Consider the following 17,748-nt stretch of genomic DNA (forward strand, 5'->3'; position numbering starts at 1 on the left):
GGGGTTTGAGGAGAGAATCCAGTCTAGCAAGGAATGGTTATGCGACTTCAGGTTTATTCGTGTGGGTTGGGAAATGAGTTGCGATAGGTTAAGTGACTTGAGTTGTATCTGGATTTTGTGGTTTTTAGGTCAAGCCAATTGAAGTTGAAATCCCCAAGAACTAGCAGCTCACTCTTCTCGTTCAGAGAGGAAATGGAGGCAAGAAATTGGGTGATATCAGTCAAGGATTGTAGAAGGGCTTTAGGGGGGCGGGTAGATGCCAGCAAGCAAGATGGGCTTAGAAAAGGGGAGGCAGATTTTGCCAACCAGAGTTTCAAAAGAGGGTGGACTTGGTGGGCAATGTAGCAGTGTAAATTGTAAGGTGTCTGCAATATAAAATAACACCCCTCCTCCTCTCTTTGACCTATCTCTCCTAAAAATGGAGTATCCCTGAATGGCGATATTTGCATCAGGGGTTTTAGAGGATAGCCATGTTTCTGTAAGAACGATGGCTTTGGGTTTATGCATAAGGCACCATGCCCTTAGTTCGTCCAGTTTGGGCAGCAGGCTCCGGATGTTTATATGGGCGACAGATAGCCCTTTTTGGGAAATTTAAAGGTGGAATTCTCAGGGGCATGGGACAGAGCTGAAATGGGAGGACCTGGGTTAGTTTCAATATCACCTGCTAGAGAGAGTATAGTATGAGAAGAAATTTGGGTAGTTGTTTACAAGTTGTAAATTTGTGGTGTTTTCCATTAGAGTGAGCAGTGGTTGGTGTGCTGGTTTTTAGAGTTCTCCACCAACATTCAGTAGATAGTGCAAGGCTTTTGAGTAGTCCAGGGTGTATGGTGATGCTGGGTGTGGGCCAGGATGGAGAGTTTGTAGTGGATAGAGGGAGTAACATCTCCATGAGGCCAGGAGAAAGAAAAAAGTTAGAAGACATAGCAGGTTCATGATGCCAGAGGTAGGCATTGTTGCATGGAGCTGTTATGAGCAGAGTGAGTGTGTGCAGACTAAACAGCAGGGGTGAACCTGTACCTTGTCATGTGTTTTGCTGCATTGCAATGCTAGGGTCATTCAGGGTTTCAGTGTTTTGTGCAGTCAGTTTTGGGAGAGGCTGCAGTGAAAGAAGTTGTAAAGGGGTGGGGGGTTAAACTATGCAGGCTAACAAGCATGGGATCATAGTGTGATCTGAATAGCTTACCATTTGTTGTCTTGAGTTAAAGAGTTTGCAGAAAGAAGCAGTCCCCAGTCACCTCTAGTCAAACTGTAGTCTAACTGTATCACTTAAAAAGCTCACTTTAAATGCCTCACTGCCTAATGCAGTTCCATGGGACAGGCTCCCCCCACCCCCGATACCCCACACACACATACATGTATATCACATTCCTGTAACAATACCCCGTACCCCAGGCATGGGACAGGCTCCTCCCCCCCCCGATACCCCACACACACATACATGTATATCACATTCCTGTAACAATACCCCGTACCCCAGGCATGGGACAGGCTCCCCTCGCCCCCGATACCCCACACACACACATACATGTATATCCCATTCCTGTAACAATACGGTGCCCCGTACCCCAGGCATGGGACAGGCTCCCCTCCCCCCCGATACCCCACACACACACATACATGTATATCACATTCCTGTAACAGTACGATGCCCCGTACCCCAGGCATGGGACAGGCTCCCCTCCCCCCCCCCCGATACGCCACACACATACATGTATATCACATTCCTGTAACAATACCCCATACCCCAGGCATGGGACAGGCTCCTCCCCCCCCCCCCGATACCCCACACACACATACATGTATATCACATTCCTGTAACAATACCCCATACCCCAGGCATGGGACAGGCTCCTCCCCCCCCCCGATACCCCAAACACACATACATGTATATCACATTCCTGTAACAATACCCCATACCCCAGGCATGGGACAGGCTCCTCCCCCCCCCGATACCCCACACACACATACATGTATATCACATTCCTGTAATAATACGATGCCCTGTAGCCCAGGCATGGGACAGGCTTCCCCCCCCCCCGATACCCCACACACACACATACATGTATATCACATTCCTGTAACAATACCCCATACCCCAGGCATGGGACAGGCTCCCCCCCCCCGATACCCCACACACACATACATGTATATCACATTCCTGTAACAATACCCCGGTACCCCAGGCATGGGACAGGCTCCCCTCCCCCCCGATACCCCACACACACACATACATGTATATCACATTCCTGTAACAATACGGTGCCCCGTACCCCAGGCATGGGACAGGCTCCCCTCCCCCCGATACCCCACACACACACATACATGTATATCACATTCCTGTAACAATACGGTGCCCCGTACCCCAGGCATGGGACAGGCTCCCCTCCCCCGATACCCCCCACACACACATACATGTATATCACATTCCTGTAACAATACGGTGCCCCGAACCCCAGGCATGGGACAGCCCCCCCCCCCGATACCCCCCACACACATACGTGTATATCACATTCCTGTAACAATACGATGCCCCGGCAGAGGTGTGGGGAGGACGGGGGAGGAGGGGAGAGGAGGAGGGGGGAGGGAGGAGGGGAGAGGAGGAGGAGGAGGGGGAGGAGGAGGGGGGAGGAGGAGGGGGGAGGAGGAGGGGGGAGGAGGGGGGAGGTGGAGGGAGGGGGAGGGAGGGGGAGGGAGGAGAGGGGGGAGGGAGGAGGGGGGAGGGAGGAGGGAGGAGGGGGGAGGGAGGAGGGGGAGGGAGGAGGGAGGAGGGGGGAGGGAGGAGGGGGGAGGGAGGAGGGAGGAGGGGGGAGGAGGGGGGAGGAGGGGGGGAGGTGTGGCCCCTAACGGCCTCACCCTGACAGAAAGCTGCTTTAGGTACAAGGAATACAGGGGGTCTCACCTCTAGATACAACACCTCCCCTACATGTCAGGCCTCACCTCTAGGTACAACACCGCCCCTACATGTCACGCCTCACCTCTAGGTACAACAACTCCCTACCTACATGTCAGGCCTCACCTCTAGGTACAACACGTCCCTACCTACATGTCAGGCCTCACCTCTAGGTACAACACCTCCCTACCTACATGTCACGCCTCACCTCTAGGTACAACAACTCCCTACCTACATGTCAGGCCTCACCTCTAGGTACAACACGTCCCTACCTACATGTCAGGCCTCACCTCTAGGTACAACACCTCCCTACCTACATGGTCAGGCCTCACCTCTAGGTACAACACCTCCCTACCTACATGTCACGCCTCACCTCTAGGTACAACACCTCCCTACCTACATGTCAGGCCTCACCTCTAGGTACAACACGTCCCTACCTACATGTCAGGCCTCACCTCCAGGTACAACACTTTCCTACCTACATGTCAGGCCTCACCTCTAGGTATAAAACCTCCCTACCTACATGTCAGGCCTCACCTCTAGGTATAACACCTCCCTACCTACATGTCAGGCCTCACCTCTAGATACAAAACCTCCCTACATGTCAGGTCTCACCTCTAGGTACAACACCTCCCTACCTACATGTCAGGCCTCACCTCTAGGTATAACACCTCCTACCTACATGTCAGGCCTCACCTCTAGATACAAAACCTCCTACATGTCAGGTCTCACCTCTAGGTACAACACCTCCCTACCTACATGTCAGGCCTCACCTCTAGGTACAACACCTCCCTACCTACATGTCAGGCCTCACCTCTAGGTACAACACCTCCCTACCTACATGTCAGGCCTCACCTCCAGGTACAACACCTCCTACCTACATGTCAGGCCTCACCTCTAGGTACAACACCTCCCTACCAACATGTCAGGCCTCACCTCTAGATACAAAACCTCCCTACATGTCAGGCCTCACCTCTAGGTACAACACCTCCCCTACCTACATGTCAGGTCTCACCTCCAGGTACAACACGTCCCTACCTACATGTCAGGCCTCACCTCTAGGTACAACACCTCCCCTACCTACATGTCAGGCCTCACCTCTAGGTACAACACCTCCCTACCTACATGTCAGGTCTCACCTCTAGTTACAACACCTCCCCTACCTACATGTCAGGCCTCACCTCTAGGTACAACACCTCCCTACCTACATGTCAGGCCTCACCTCCAGGTACAACACCTCCCTACCTACATGTCAGGTCTCACCTCTAGGTACAACACCTCCCCTACCCACATGTCAGGCCTCACCTCTAGGTACAACACCACCCTACCTACATGTCAGGCCTCACCTCTAGGTATAACACCTCCCTACCTACATGTCAGGCCTCACCTCCAGGTACAACACCACCCTACCTACATGTCAGGCCTCACCTCTAGGTACAACACCACCCTACCTACATGTCAGGCCTCACCTCCAGGTACAACACCACCCTACCTACATGTCAGGCCTCACCTCTAGGTATAACACCACCCCACACTGCTCAGTCCATAACGTTATCCACTTCCCTCAATTTCGCTCACTCCCATGAAGATTTCTCCCAGGCCGTACCCCACCGCTGAAACGTACTGTCCCCACAGATTCTCTTCCGTGTGCGTCAAACAATTAAAGGTTTCTGGGCAACTCATTTCTCTAAAAGAGGTTCGTCAAACACAAACCCTTCTGTTACCTCTTCACTATTAAACTAATTTGCTGAAATCATACAACCTCAGAACACCCGCTCTCACCACTAATCCTTTAGTGTCCTCCTTCCCATTTCCATCTCCTTGATTGCAGGCTCCTTGGAGAAAGGACCTCCTGACCTATTGTGTCACTGCGCATTAAAGGTGCTAATCTGTTGCACTGGTCATTGTCTTTCACCCCCATTATACTGCGCTGCAGAAAGTGTTAGTGCAATATAAACAAACAATTGAATGGAGCATGTGATTGGAACAGGGGGTCTTCGGATCTGAACTAGGTTCATTTAAGCTCCAGAGACCCTCTGCTTCCCAAGATACCTACCTCAGCAGGGTAGGGGGGCGCCGGTATCGCTCTATGAGTTTAAATGTCCTGGTCACGCAGCCAATAGGAAGCCACGAGGGAGAATATCACAGCTTCCTATTGGCCCACGTGACGTGGGACATTTAAAGCAGCCATTTCAATAGCCCTAACTAGCCCAGTCGGAGCTGCTACCGGGATCCCCTTCTGAGGTCAGTATCTTGGGAAGCAGGGGGTCCCCAGAGCTGAAATAAACACGGTTGAGCTTTGGAGACGACCCCCCCTTGCATCAAGCCTATATATAAAAATGTGTTAAGAAATGTCACCATGTTCTGCTGCTTTAAGGCTGGCTGAAAATACTCCATGTTCTCTGTATATATATCTGGAATAATCCATGCCCAGGGAGAGGCAGGAGGATGAAAGGGAACACACGGAGTTGAGGATTAACTCTGAAGGTTTATTTGATACAATATCACCAGGGGTCAGGGCTGTGTGTGTGAGAGGCCGAGTCTCCCTCCCCCAGGTCTCGCTGCCTCAGCTGTTGCTCTGTATATTTAGCACGGGAAGAGGCAGGGGTAAAGTGATAGCTCTTTTCTGCTTCCCTCCAGCTGTATGCCAGAACAGAGCAGGAAGCGAGGCAGTGAAAGTGATATGTGGGGATCAGTGGAGAGATTGGGCAACACCACATAGGAGAGAAAATATGGATCGTCCAATGGGGGTGGGAGGAGAATAGACCAGTTCTAACACAGAGCGAGAGTCAGACAGAGCACTAAAACTGAACCAGAGGTATTGCCAAATGTGATTAACAGAGTACAAAGGAAAAGAGAGACATGGCAAAAGATGAAAGAGGGTAACAGACACGTAGACCTGCAGACCCAACCCAACTAAATGGGGGAAGACAGACCCAACCCAACTGAATGGGGGAGACATAGACCCGCAGACCAAACCCAACTGAATGGGGGAGACAAACCAAACCCAACTGAATGGGGGATACAGACATGCAGATCCAACCTAACTGAATGGGGGAGACAGGCACACTGGATTAATATTTTTGGAAAGACAGTGCTCATCTTTGAATGGTTTTAGTTCCCGCCCATCTATTCCCAGGTGGTCTACTAATGGCAAGTTAGGAGACATTTAAGTTTCCAGGTTAGAGCGTCTTCCTCCATGAAAACTAAAGCGATAAGCAGGAGGACTGCAGCTCAGAAAATATGACAAAAAAGGATGAAATGACTTGCCTGATCTCGGGTTACCTTGGTGTGGGGGGCACGCTTATTATACGTTAGCGCCTGATCCCGGGTTACCGTGGTGAGGTGGGCACGCTTATCATACGTTAGCGCCTGATCCCGGGTTACCGTGGTGAGGTGGACACGCTTATCATACGTTAGCGCCTGATCTCGGGTTACCTTGGTGTGGTGGGCACGCTCATCATACGTTAGCGCCTGATCCCGGGTTACCGTGGTAAGGTGGACACGCTTATCATACGTTAGCGCCTGATCTCGGGTTACCTTGGTGTGGTGGGCACGCTTATTATACATTAGCGCCTGATCTCGGGTTAACTTGGTGTGGTGGGCATGCTTATTATACATTAGCGCCTGATCCCGGGTTACCTTGGTGAGGTGGGCACGCTTATTATACATTAGCGCCTGATCTCAGGTTACCTTGGTGTGGTTGGGCACGCTCATCATACGTTCGCGCCTGATCCCGGGTTACCTTGGTGTGGTGGGCACGCTTATCATACGTTAGCGCCTGATCCCGGGTTACCGTGGTGAGGTGGGCACGCTTATCATACGTTAGCGCCTGATCCCGGGTTACCGTGGTGAGGTGGGCACTCTTATCATACGTTAGCGCCTGATCTTGGGTTACCTTGGTGTGGTGGGCACGCTTATCATACGTTAGCGCCTGATCTCGGGATACCTTGGTGAGGTGGGCACGCTTATCATACGTTAGCGCCTGATCCCGGGTTACTGTGGTGAGGTGGACACGCTTATCATACGTTAGCGCCTGATCTCGGGTTACCTTGGTGTGGTGGACACGCTCATCATACGTTAGCGCCTGATCTCGGGTTACCTTGGTGTGGTGGACACGCTCATCATACGTTAGCGCCTGATCTCGGGTTACCGTGGTGAGGTGGGCACGCTTATTATACGTTAGCGCCTGATCTCGGGATACCTTGGTGAGGTGGGCACGCTTATCATACGTTAGCGCCTGATCTCGGGATACCTTGGTGAGGTGGGCACGCTTATCATACGTTAGCGCCTGATCTCGGGATACCTTGGTGAGGTGGGCACGCTTATCATACATTAGCCAAATAATCCAACTAAAATCCCACTATAAATGAATTATTAGAAATAGAGATTTGCTGGCGTTTATGCATCATATAATTAATAAGAAAGGGTTAATGATGACATGTGATTGCGACTGCGCTCTGCTCCTGTGTTATCTGCGTTTAGATCACATCTCACTCCAGGTAGCTATAAATAAAATCCCACGTATTGTGTGTTCTGGGTTAGCGTACCCAAACACGTGGGATCAAACACTGACCCATAGACCACACCAAATCTAAATGAGACAGACCTGTAGGCCACAGCAAAGCTGCATGGAAAAGATCGCACCAAAACGCAGAGGTGAACGAGAGACTGAGGGAGAGGGGGAAAGATGGAAGACAGCGCGAGGCAGAGGTGATCGAGACTGGGGATGGAATTAAAAGTGTAAGCTAAGTGAGTGGCTGACGAAAGGCTAATAAGAAGCCCTACAAACAGGCAAGTTACTGCCAGAGCCATATCCAGCTCTGTTACATGTCCACGATGGCAGGCTGAGCGCTATACCATGAGCATGGAACACCTAGAACACCTATTAATCAGCAGGACGTATTATTATCCAGCTCTGTTACATGCCCGCGATGGCAGGCTGAGCGCTATACAATGAGAATGGAGCACCTAGAACACCTATTAATCAGCAGGACGTACTATTATCCAGCCCTGTTACATGCCCGCGATGGCAGGCTGAGCACTATACAATGAGTATGGAACACCTAGAACACCTATTAATCAGCAGGACGTATTATTATCCAGCTCTGTTACATGCCGGCGATGGCAGGCTGAGCGCTATACAATGAGCATGGAACACCTAGAACACCTATTAATCAGCAGGACTTATTGCACAATTAATTTGTTCTGTACACCTGCACTCACCTCATCACTCTCCTCAACATCCACATTGCCATTGGCATCATCGTCCATCTGATTGTGGATACTCATCACGGCCTCGAAGCTGAGCAGCTCCTCCTCCTTGTGACACAGGATTTTGTCGATTCGGCAGAACTCTGTAAGGTGAAAGCAGACACATCAGACCCCAGAGATAACGGAATCGTCTAAAAACCAAATCATTCAAACTACAGCACCTAACACTTTCTTTAGAGGGGTTGGACCTTGGGCATGTCCCTTTCTCCCCATGACCTTGGGCATGTCCCTTTCTCCCTGAGTGCTCTAAATTAAACTGTAAGCTCCTCGGGACAGGGGCTCAATGTGCAAAATGCTTTGTGAATGGCTACATACACGGTCTGCTCTATATAAGAGCTGCTAAGTAGCAGGCGTCATTATCCCCACAAACGCACACAATAACACCCATGTTATCTCTTTTACCATTGTTTCCAATGCGTTAACAGGTGCAATAACGTCTGCTACATCTGTGTCCCATATACGCCTCTCTGTTTTCCATGTGCATTAATTATTGTGTAAACCTTAAGGACTATGAAACAGTGAGAACATGAAACACTCAGTTCAGCGCCAGAAACATGTATAGGGGCAGCTGGGAAAGGAGACGCAACGTGCTGCACTGTGCAGAAAAACAGCATTATTTGGGCTGGATTTATTTTTTATATATAGACAGCCCAAATAGCAGACTATAAGCGCAGTATAGAGGAACGGTGCGCCTGAATGTGGGGTCAGTGAGGAAACAGGCAATCCAAGTAATGACAAGGTCCCATTGCCCCAAACCTCTCCCCCGGCTGCCAGAGAACCTGCACGGACTGTTCTGCAAAGTTATTCTGTTCATGGAAATGTGGGAGCCAGATAGGAGAAAGGAAGAGGCACACAAATTGTAGTGGAATCAAATGATTACAAATGTATTAATGCATCAGAGCTAACAATGGCAACGTTTCAGGACAAGCAGTCCCTTCCTCAGACCAAACACCTCAAAAGTGGTAACACATTAGCACATCTATATATCCCCCCAAAGTAGAATGCTACATTGGTGCATTATGGCACTATTAATTGCTTCACCGTATGCTTCCAGAAATAAGCCCTGCAACATTACCAGTTAGTAAAATGTCGCTGTTTATGTATTTGTTTTTTATTCCCCCCCCCTTCGGTGCCTGTTGCCCTAGCAACATGACATCATTACATTTTTATGTCGTGACGTCACACCACGTGACGCCGTCAGTCACTGAGGGCAGACATCTTGGGGTTGGCTCCAGGACTCTCCACTCTCTCACCCCTTCTGTGGGCCGTCACTGGGCTGAGTGACGTCACCACGTTGCGACGTCGCGTGCGTCATGACGCGACGCCGCGCGGTGACGTCAGAGGCGTGCACAATTAGGCTGTGAGATTGGATGCAGCCCTGCACTTTGGGTTCTGACTGGGGAAGGTAATTATTTTGACCTTTGGGGGGATATATAGATGTGCTAATGTGTTACCACTTTTGAGGTGTTTGGTCGGAGGAAGGGACTGCTTGTCCTGAAACGTTACCATTGTTAGCTCTGATGCATTAATACATTTGTAATCATTTGATTCCACTACAATGTGTGCCTCTTCCTTTCTCCTATTTTGCTATTACTCTGGATCCAGCTTTGGGACGCCAGGATCAACGGGAGGTGAGCACCAAATGTAAACACCTTGAGAAATTATTTTTAAACAGTGGTGTGCCACTTATAATCTCATGGAAATGTGGGAAAAGTGAGAAGATTGTGGGGTGAAGATACATGGCGTACGTTAATTGGTTGGTGCCCGCCACTCTCTCCTGGACTCTTAAGTGTGTCGTTGGGCAAACACAGAGTTTGGGGACCGTTGGTTTGCTGTGTTACCCGGCTGGTAAAGCAACGTCTGGGGCACGGAAGTGCTGGATCAGTGGGGACAGAACTATTACATATTGCAACGTATGTCAGGGTTGCAATAAAGGGAACTTATTCACGGTCTCTGAAAACTGGGACGGGCTCTTTTAGGCCGCGTTCAGGACGGATGCTACGCAACGTAAGCGCGCGCACGTCCGTGGCAATTTCGGGTTGTTCAGTGGGAGTTTTCAAACTGAAAACTCCACCGGCGGCAAAGTACAGCGTAGACGCTGCATCTTTTTTCCGCTACTACACAAGATGATTTTTCGGGCTGCGCTCTCGTCACGTGAGCTGGTTCAGCGAACCAGCTCCGTGACACGTTCGCCCCGCCCCAAACGCTGCGACCCAACTCCTTCAGCTAAGGCACAGATCGCTGGGCTGCAGGAGCACGCGGCGGAGACGCACGGACGCTCGCGGCTGCAGTTCCTACCCTGAACTCAGCCTTAGGCTGAGATTATAGACCTCACAACGGCGCGCGCGAGGTTAACAGTCCAATTCCCTATGAGGCTGGCGATGCAAAGCGATGCAAAGCGACCGCAAAGCGATGCAAAGCGATGCAAAGCGATGCAAAGCGACCGCAAAGCGATGCAAAGCGACCGCAAAGCGACCGCAAAGCGATGCAAAGCGAAGCAAAGCGATGCAAAGCGATGCAAAGCGACCGCAAAGCGATGCAAAGCGATGCAAAGCGACCGCAAAGCGATGCAAAGCGACCGCAAAGCGATACAAAGCGATGCAAAGCGATGCAAAGCGACCGTAAAGCGATGCAAAGCGACCGCAAAGCGATGCAAAGCGACCGCAAAGCGATGCAAAGCGACCGCAAAGCGATGCAAAGCGATGCAAAGCGATGCAAAGCGATGCAAAGCGACAGCAAAGCGACCACAAAGCGATGCAAAGCGACCGCAAAGCGATGCAAAGCGACCGCAAAGCGATGCAAAGCGATGCAAAGCGACCGCAAAGCGATGCAAAGCGACCGCAAAGCGATGCAAAGCGATGCAAAGCGACCGCAAAGCGATGCAAAGCGACCGCAAAGCGATGCAAAGCGACCGCAAAGCGATACAAAGCGATACAAAGCGACCGCAAAGCGATTCAAAGCGACCGCAAAGCGATGCAAAGCGATGCAAAGCGACCGCAAAGCGATGCAAAGCGATGCAAAGCGACCGCAAAGCGATGCAAAGCGACCGCAAAGCGATGCAAAGCGACCGCAAAGCGATGCAAAGCGACCGCAAAGCGATGCAAAGCGACCGCAAAGCGATGCAAAGCGACCGCAAAGCGATGCAAAGCGACCGCAAAGCGACCGCAAAGCGATTCAAAGCGACCGCAAAGCGACCGCAAAGCGATGCAAAGCGACCGCAAAGCGATGCAAAGCGATGCAAAGCGACCGCAAAGCGATGCAAAGCGACCGCAAAGCGATGCAAAGCGACCGCAAAGCGATGCAAAGCGATGCAAAGCGACCGCAAAGCGATGCAAAGCGACCGCAAAGCGATGCAAAGCGACCGCAAAGCGATGCAAAGCGACCGCAAAGCGATGCAAAGCGACCGCAAAGCGATGCAAAGCGACCGCAAAGCGATGCAAAGCGACCGCAAAGCGATGCAAAGCGACCGCAAAGCGACCGCAAAGCGACCGCAAAGCGACCGCAAAGCGACCGCAAAGCGATGCAAAGCGATGCAAAGCGACCGCAAAGCGATGCAAAGCGACCGCAAAGCGATGCAAAGCGACCGCAAAGCGATGCAAAGCGATGCAAAGCGACCGCAAAGCGACCGCAAAGCGACCGCAAAGCGATGCAAAGCGATGCAAAGCGACCGCAAAGCGATGCAAAGCGACCGCAAAGCGATGCAAAGCGACCGCAAAGCGATGCAAAGCGACCGCAAAGCGACCGCAAAGCGACCGCAAAGCGATGCAAAGCGACCGCAAAGCGATGCAAAGCGACCGCAAAGCGACCGCAAAGCGATACAAAGCGATGCACAGCGACCGCAATGCGATGCAAAGCGACCGCAATGCGATGCAAAGCGACCGCAAAGCGATGCAAAGCGACCGCAAAGCGATGCAAAGCGATGCAAAGCGACCGCAATGCGATGCACAGCGACCGCAATGCGATGCAAAGCGACCGCAAAGCGATACAAAGCGATGCACAGCGACCGCAATGCGATGCAAAGCGACCGCAAAGCGATGCAAAGCGATGCAAAGCGACCGCAAAGCGATGCAAAGCGACCGCAAAGCGATGCAAAGCGATGCAAAGCGATGCAAAGCGATGCAAAGCGATGCACAGCGACCGCAATGCGATGCAAAGCGACCGCAAAGCGACCGCAAAGCGACCGCAAAGCGACCGCAAAGCGACCGCAAAGCGATGCAAAGCGACCGCAAAGCGATGCAAAGCGATGCAAAGCGATGCAAAGCGACCGCAAAGCGATGCAAAGCGATGCAAAGCGATGCACAGCGACCGCAATGCGATGCAAAGCGACCGCAAAGCGATGCAAAGCGATGCAAAGCGATGCACAGCGACCGCAAAGCGATGCAAAGCGACCGCAAAGCGACCGCAAAGCGACCGCAAAGCGATGCAAAGCGACCGCAAAGCGATGCAAAGCGACCGCAAAGCGACCGCAAAGCGACCGCAAAGCGATGCAAAGCGACCGCAAAGCGATGCAAAGCGATGCAAAGCGACCGCAAAGCGACCGCAAAGCGATGCAAAGCGATGCAAAGCGACCGCAAAGCGATGCAAAGCGATGCACAGCGACCGCAATGCGATGCAAAGCGACCGCAAAGCGATGCAAAGCGACCGCAAAGCGACCGCAAAGCGACCGCAAAGCGATGCAAAGCGACCGCAAAGCGACCGCAAAGCGACCGCAAAGCGATGCAAAGCGACCGCAAAGCGATGCAAAGCGATGCAAAGCGACCGCAAAGCGACCGCAAAGCGATGCAAAGCGATGCAAAGCGACCGCAAAGCGATGCAAAGCGATGCAAAGCGATGCACAGCGACCGCAAAGCGATGCAAAGCGACCGCAAAGCGACCGCAAAGCGACCGCAAAGCGACCGCAAAGCGATGCAAAGCGACCGCAAAGCGATGCAAAGCGACCGCAAAGCGACCGCAAAGCGACCGCAAAGCGACCGCAAAGCGACCGCAAAGCGATGCAAAGCGACCGCAAAGCGACCGCAAAGCGATGCAAAGCGATGCAAAGCGATGCAAAGCGACCGCAAAGCGATGCAAAGCGACCGCAAAGCGATGCAAAGCGACCGCAAAGCGACCGCAAAGCGATGCAAAGCGATGCAAAGCGACCGCAAAGCGACCGCAAAGCGACCGCAAAGCGACCGCAAAGCGATTCAAAGCGACCGCAAAGCGATGCAAAGCGACCGCAAAGCGATGCAAAGCGACCGCAAAGCGACCGCAAAGCGATGCAAAGCGACCGCAAAGCGACCGCAAAGCGATGCAAAGCGACCACAAAGCGATGCAAAGCGATGCAAAGCGACCGCAAAGCGATGCAAAGCGACCGCAAAGCGATGCAAAGCGACCGCAAAGCGATGCAAAGCGACCGCAAAGCGATGCAAAGCGACCGCAAAGCGATGCAAAGCGACCGCAAAGCGATGCAAAGCGACCGCAAAGCGATGCAAAGCGACCGCAAAGCGACCGCAAAGCGATGCAAAGCGATGCAAAGCGATGCAAAGCGACCGCAAAGCGATGCAAAGCGACCGCAAAGCGATGCAAAGCGACCGCAAAGCGATGCAAAGCGACCGCAAAGCGATGCAAAGCGACCGCAAAGCGACCGCAAAGCGACCGCAAAGCGACCGCAAAGCGACCGCAAAGCGATGCAAAGCGACCGCAAAGCGATGCAAAGCGACCGCAAAGCGATGCAAAGCGATGCAAAGCGATGCAAAGCGACCGCAAAGCGATGCAAAGCGACCGCAAAGCGATGCAAAGCGACCGCAAAGCGATGCAAAGCGACCGCAAAGCGACCGCAAAGCGATGCAAAGCGACCGCAAAGCGATGCAAAGCGACCGCAAAGCGATGCAAAGCGACCGCAAAGCGATGCAAAGCGATGCAAAGCGACCGCAAAGCGATGCAAAGCGACCGCAAAGCGATGCAAAGCGACCGCAAAGCGACCGCAAAGCGATGCAAAGCGACCGCAAAGCGATGCAAAGCGATGCAAAGCGACCGCAAAGCGATGCAAAGCGACCGCAAAGCGATGCAAAGCGACCGCAAAGCGATGCAAAGCGACCGCAAAGCGATGCAAAGCGACCGCAAAGCGATGCAAAGCGACCGCAAAGCGATGCAAAGCGATGCAAAGCGACCGCAAAGCGATGCAAAGCGACCGCAAAGCGACCGCAAAGCGATGCAAAGCGATGCAAAGCGATGCAAAGCGATGCAAAGCGACCGCAAAGCGATGCAAAGCGACCGCAAAGCGACCGCAAAGCGATGCAAAGCGACCGCAAAGCGATGCAAAGCGACCGCAAAGCGATGCAAAGCGACCGCAAAGCGACCGCAAAGCGACCGCAAAGCGATGCAAAGCGACCGCAAAGCGATGCAAAGCGACCGCAAAGCGACCGCAAAGCGATGCAAAGCGACCGCAAAGCGACCGCAAAGCGATTCAAAGCGACCGCAAAGCGACCGCAAAGCGATGCAAAGCGATGCAAAGCGATGCAAAGCGACCGCAAAGCGACCGCAAAGCGAACGCAAAGCGACCGCAAAGCGACCGCAAAGCGATGCAAAGCGACCGCAAAGCGATGCAAAGCGATGCAAAGCGACCGCAAAGCGATGCAAAGCGACCGCAAAGCGATGCAAAGCGACCGCAAAGCGACCGCAAAGCGACCGCAAAGCGACCGCAAAGCGACCGCAAAGCGATGCAAAGCGACCGCAAAGCGATGCAAAGCGACCGCAAAGCGATGCAAAGCGATGCAAAGCGACCGCAAAGCGATGCAAAGCGACCGCACAGCGACCGCAAAGCGATGCAAAGCGACCGCAAAGCGATGCAAAGCGACCGCAAAGCGATGCAAAGCGACCGCAAAGCGATGCAAAGCGACCGCAAAGCGATGCAAAGCGACCGCAAAGCGATGCAAAGCGACCGCAAAGCGATGCAAAGCGACCGCAAAGCGATGCAAAGCGACCGCAAAGCGATGCAAAGCGACCGCAAAGCGATGCAAAGCGACCGCAAAGCGATGCAAAGCGATGCAAAGCGACCGCAAAGCGAAAGCAAAGCGATGCAAAGCGACCGCAAAGCGAAGCAAAGCGACCGCAAAGCGATGCAAAGCGATGCAAAGCGAAGCAAAGCGACCGCAAAGCGACCGCAAAGCGATGCAAAGCGACCGCAAAGCGATGCAAAGCGAAGCAAAGCGACCGCAAAGCGATGCAAAGCGAAGCAAAGCGACCGCAAAGCGATGCAAAGCGAAGCAAAGCGACCGCAAAGCGATGCAAAGCGACCGCAAAGCGATGCAAAGCGACCGCAAAGCGATGCAAAGCGAAGCAAAGCGACCGCAAAGCGATGCAAAGCGAAGCAAAGCGACCGCAAAGCGATGCAAAGCGAAGCAAAGCGACCGCAAAGCGATGCAAAGCGAAGCAAAGCGACCGCAAAGCGATGCAAAGCGACCGCAAAGCGATGCAAAGCGACCGCAAAGCGAAGCAAAGCGACCGCAAAGCGACCGCAAAGCGACCGCAAAGCGATGCAAAGCGATGCAAAGCGACCGCAAAGCGATGCAAAGCGATGCAAAGCGACCGCAAAGCGAAGCAAAGCGATGCAAAGCGACCGCAAAGCGATGCAAAGCGACCGCAAAGCGACCGCAAAGCGACCGCAAAGCGATGCAAAGCGATGCAAAGCGATGCAAAGCGATGCAAAGCGACCGCAAAGCGATGCAAAGCGACCGCAAAGCGATGCAAAGCGACCGCAAAGCGATGCAAAGCGACCGCAAAGCGATGCAAAGCGACCGCAAAGCGACCGCAAAGCGATGCAAAGCGACCGCAAAGCGATGCAAAGCGACCGCAAAGCGACCGCAAAGCGATGCAAAGCGACCGCAAAGCGATGCAAAGCGACAGCAAAGCGATGCAAAGCGATGCAAAGCGACCGCAAAGCGACCGCAAAGCGATGCAAAGCGACCGCAAAGCGACCGCAAAGCGACCGCAAAGCAATGCAAAGCGACCGCAAAGCGATGCAAAGCGACCGCAAAGCGATGCAAAGCGACCGCAAAGCGATGCAAAGCGACAGCAAAGCGATGCAAAGCGACCACAAAGCGATGCAAAGCGACCGCAAAGCGATGCAAAGCGACCGCAAAGCGATGCAAAGCGACAGCAAAGCGACCGCAAAGCGATGCAAAGCGACCGCAAAGCGATGCAAAGCGACCGCAAAGCGATGCAAAGCGACCACAAAGCGATGCAAAGCGATGCAAAGCGACCACAAAGCGATGCAAAGCGACAGCAAAGCGATGCAAAGCGACCGCAAAGCGTTGCAAAGCGACCGCAAAGCGATGCAAAGCGAAGCAAAGCGATGCAAAGCGATGCAAAGCGACCGCAAAGCGATGCAAAGCGAAGCAAAGCGACCGCAAAGCGACCGCAAAGCGACCGCAAAGCGATGCAAAGCGACCGCAAAGCGACCGCAAAGCGATGCAAAGCGACCGCAAAGCGACCGCAAAGCGATGCAAAGCGATGCAAAGCGACCGCACCGCAGTTTTATTTATTTATTTTAAAGACCCTATTTTGTCTTTTCGCGCGGCACCCGCGTCATGTGAGCGGTTCAGCTGAGGGCGAACCAGCCTGGTGACGCGTCTGTCATGCCCCCCCCCCCCCCATCGCTGGAAGCCGAGTTCACCCACCGCTCGGGCGAGAGGCGCTTGCAACGCCATACAAAACTTAGATAAAGATACATAGTAGGGATAAACCCAGGACTAAAACAGGAGCGAGGAAGCCTTTTAAGACTACGTTTATTCTGAATGACACACCTAGTCTGTGTAAATAGATGCAATATATTTCTACTGCCAGACGCAGGAAGGCAGCAAACGTATCTTTCAAAAGACTGTTAACCACATGCAGCAGGAAACGGGAGCCGGGGGCAGGGAGGAAGTGATGCGGGTGGCAGGGAGGAAGTGATGCGGGGGCAGAAATGAGACACTACGGTTACCAGAACTTATTTCCAACGCGTTTCTAGGGACAGCCGCCTAGTTTATGGGCTGCCTGCAACGAGCAGTTATCGGAACAGTTTGGTCAGTGGCTTCTACAAACAGGAAACGGTATAGCGAAGCCTGACCCGGGGGTTTCAGCAATGCACTGAAGGCAGAAACGGTCAGAGCTGCGAGAAGGGATTGCATCAGTTATCGACACTACATCCGGGCGCGTCACAGGAGGCCTACAGTACAATGTCACTGACCTCTCCGTATTACAGCGGTCACTAACCCTGCACTCCTCCCTCCGCCTGTATTCTGCACTCCTATTCCAGTGAATGTGCAGCCGGGTGCCTGCATCACATCGCTTATCCCAAAGGGTGCAGCATACAGTGGGAAACACATTATATATAGCATGTTTAAGCCCTCCACGTATCCTTTCTCATTAATATTAGGTCATCAAAGTCAAAATAGGACATAGTGTGCCAGCATATATGCTGGAGATCGCGTGCGTGTGCGTGTATAGGTGTGTGTGCGCTCTTTAGATCACTGCAGTAAGGGCCACAACCCGTGTCCTGTCAGTGAGTGTAGAACAATCCTGGAAATGGCGCAGATAAGGACGCTGCTCTATCACATTAATTT

The 17,748-nt window shown here is 52.7% G+C and overlaps 1 protein-coding gene across 2 annotated transcripts in view; it reads right to left on the bottom strand.

The window, feature by feature from the left end:
• Positions 1 to 7,974: 7,974 nt before the first annotated feature.
• The window catches only part of LOC142473330 (stromal interaction molecule 1-like), a 46,058-nt gene continuing 36,284 nt past the window's right edge, over positions 7,975 to 17,748 (bottom strand). For both annotated transcript variants that reach the window (XR_012790042.1, XM_075580561.1), the window contains exon 2: positions 7,975 to 8,247. Coding sequence is in view for 1 of the 2 variants with exons in the window: in XM_075580561.1 (XP_075436676.1) it covers positions 8,078 to 8,247 (170 nt within the window). In the remaining variant the exon portion in view is untranslated. The remainder of the gene's footprint in view (positions 8,248 to 17,748) is intronic.

The sequence above is a fragment of the Ascaphus truei genome (genome assembly GCF_040206685.1).
Source record: "Ascaphus truei isolate aAscTru1 chromosome 3 unlocalized genomic scaffold, aAscTru1.hap1 SUPER_3_unloc_2, whole genome shotgun sequence".
NCBI lineage: Eukaryota > Metazoa > Chordata > Amphibia > Anura > Ascaphidae > Ascaphus > Ascaphus truei.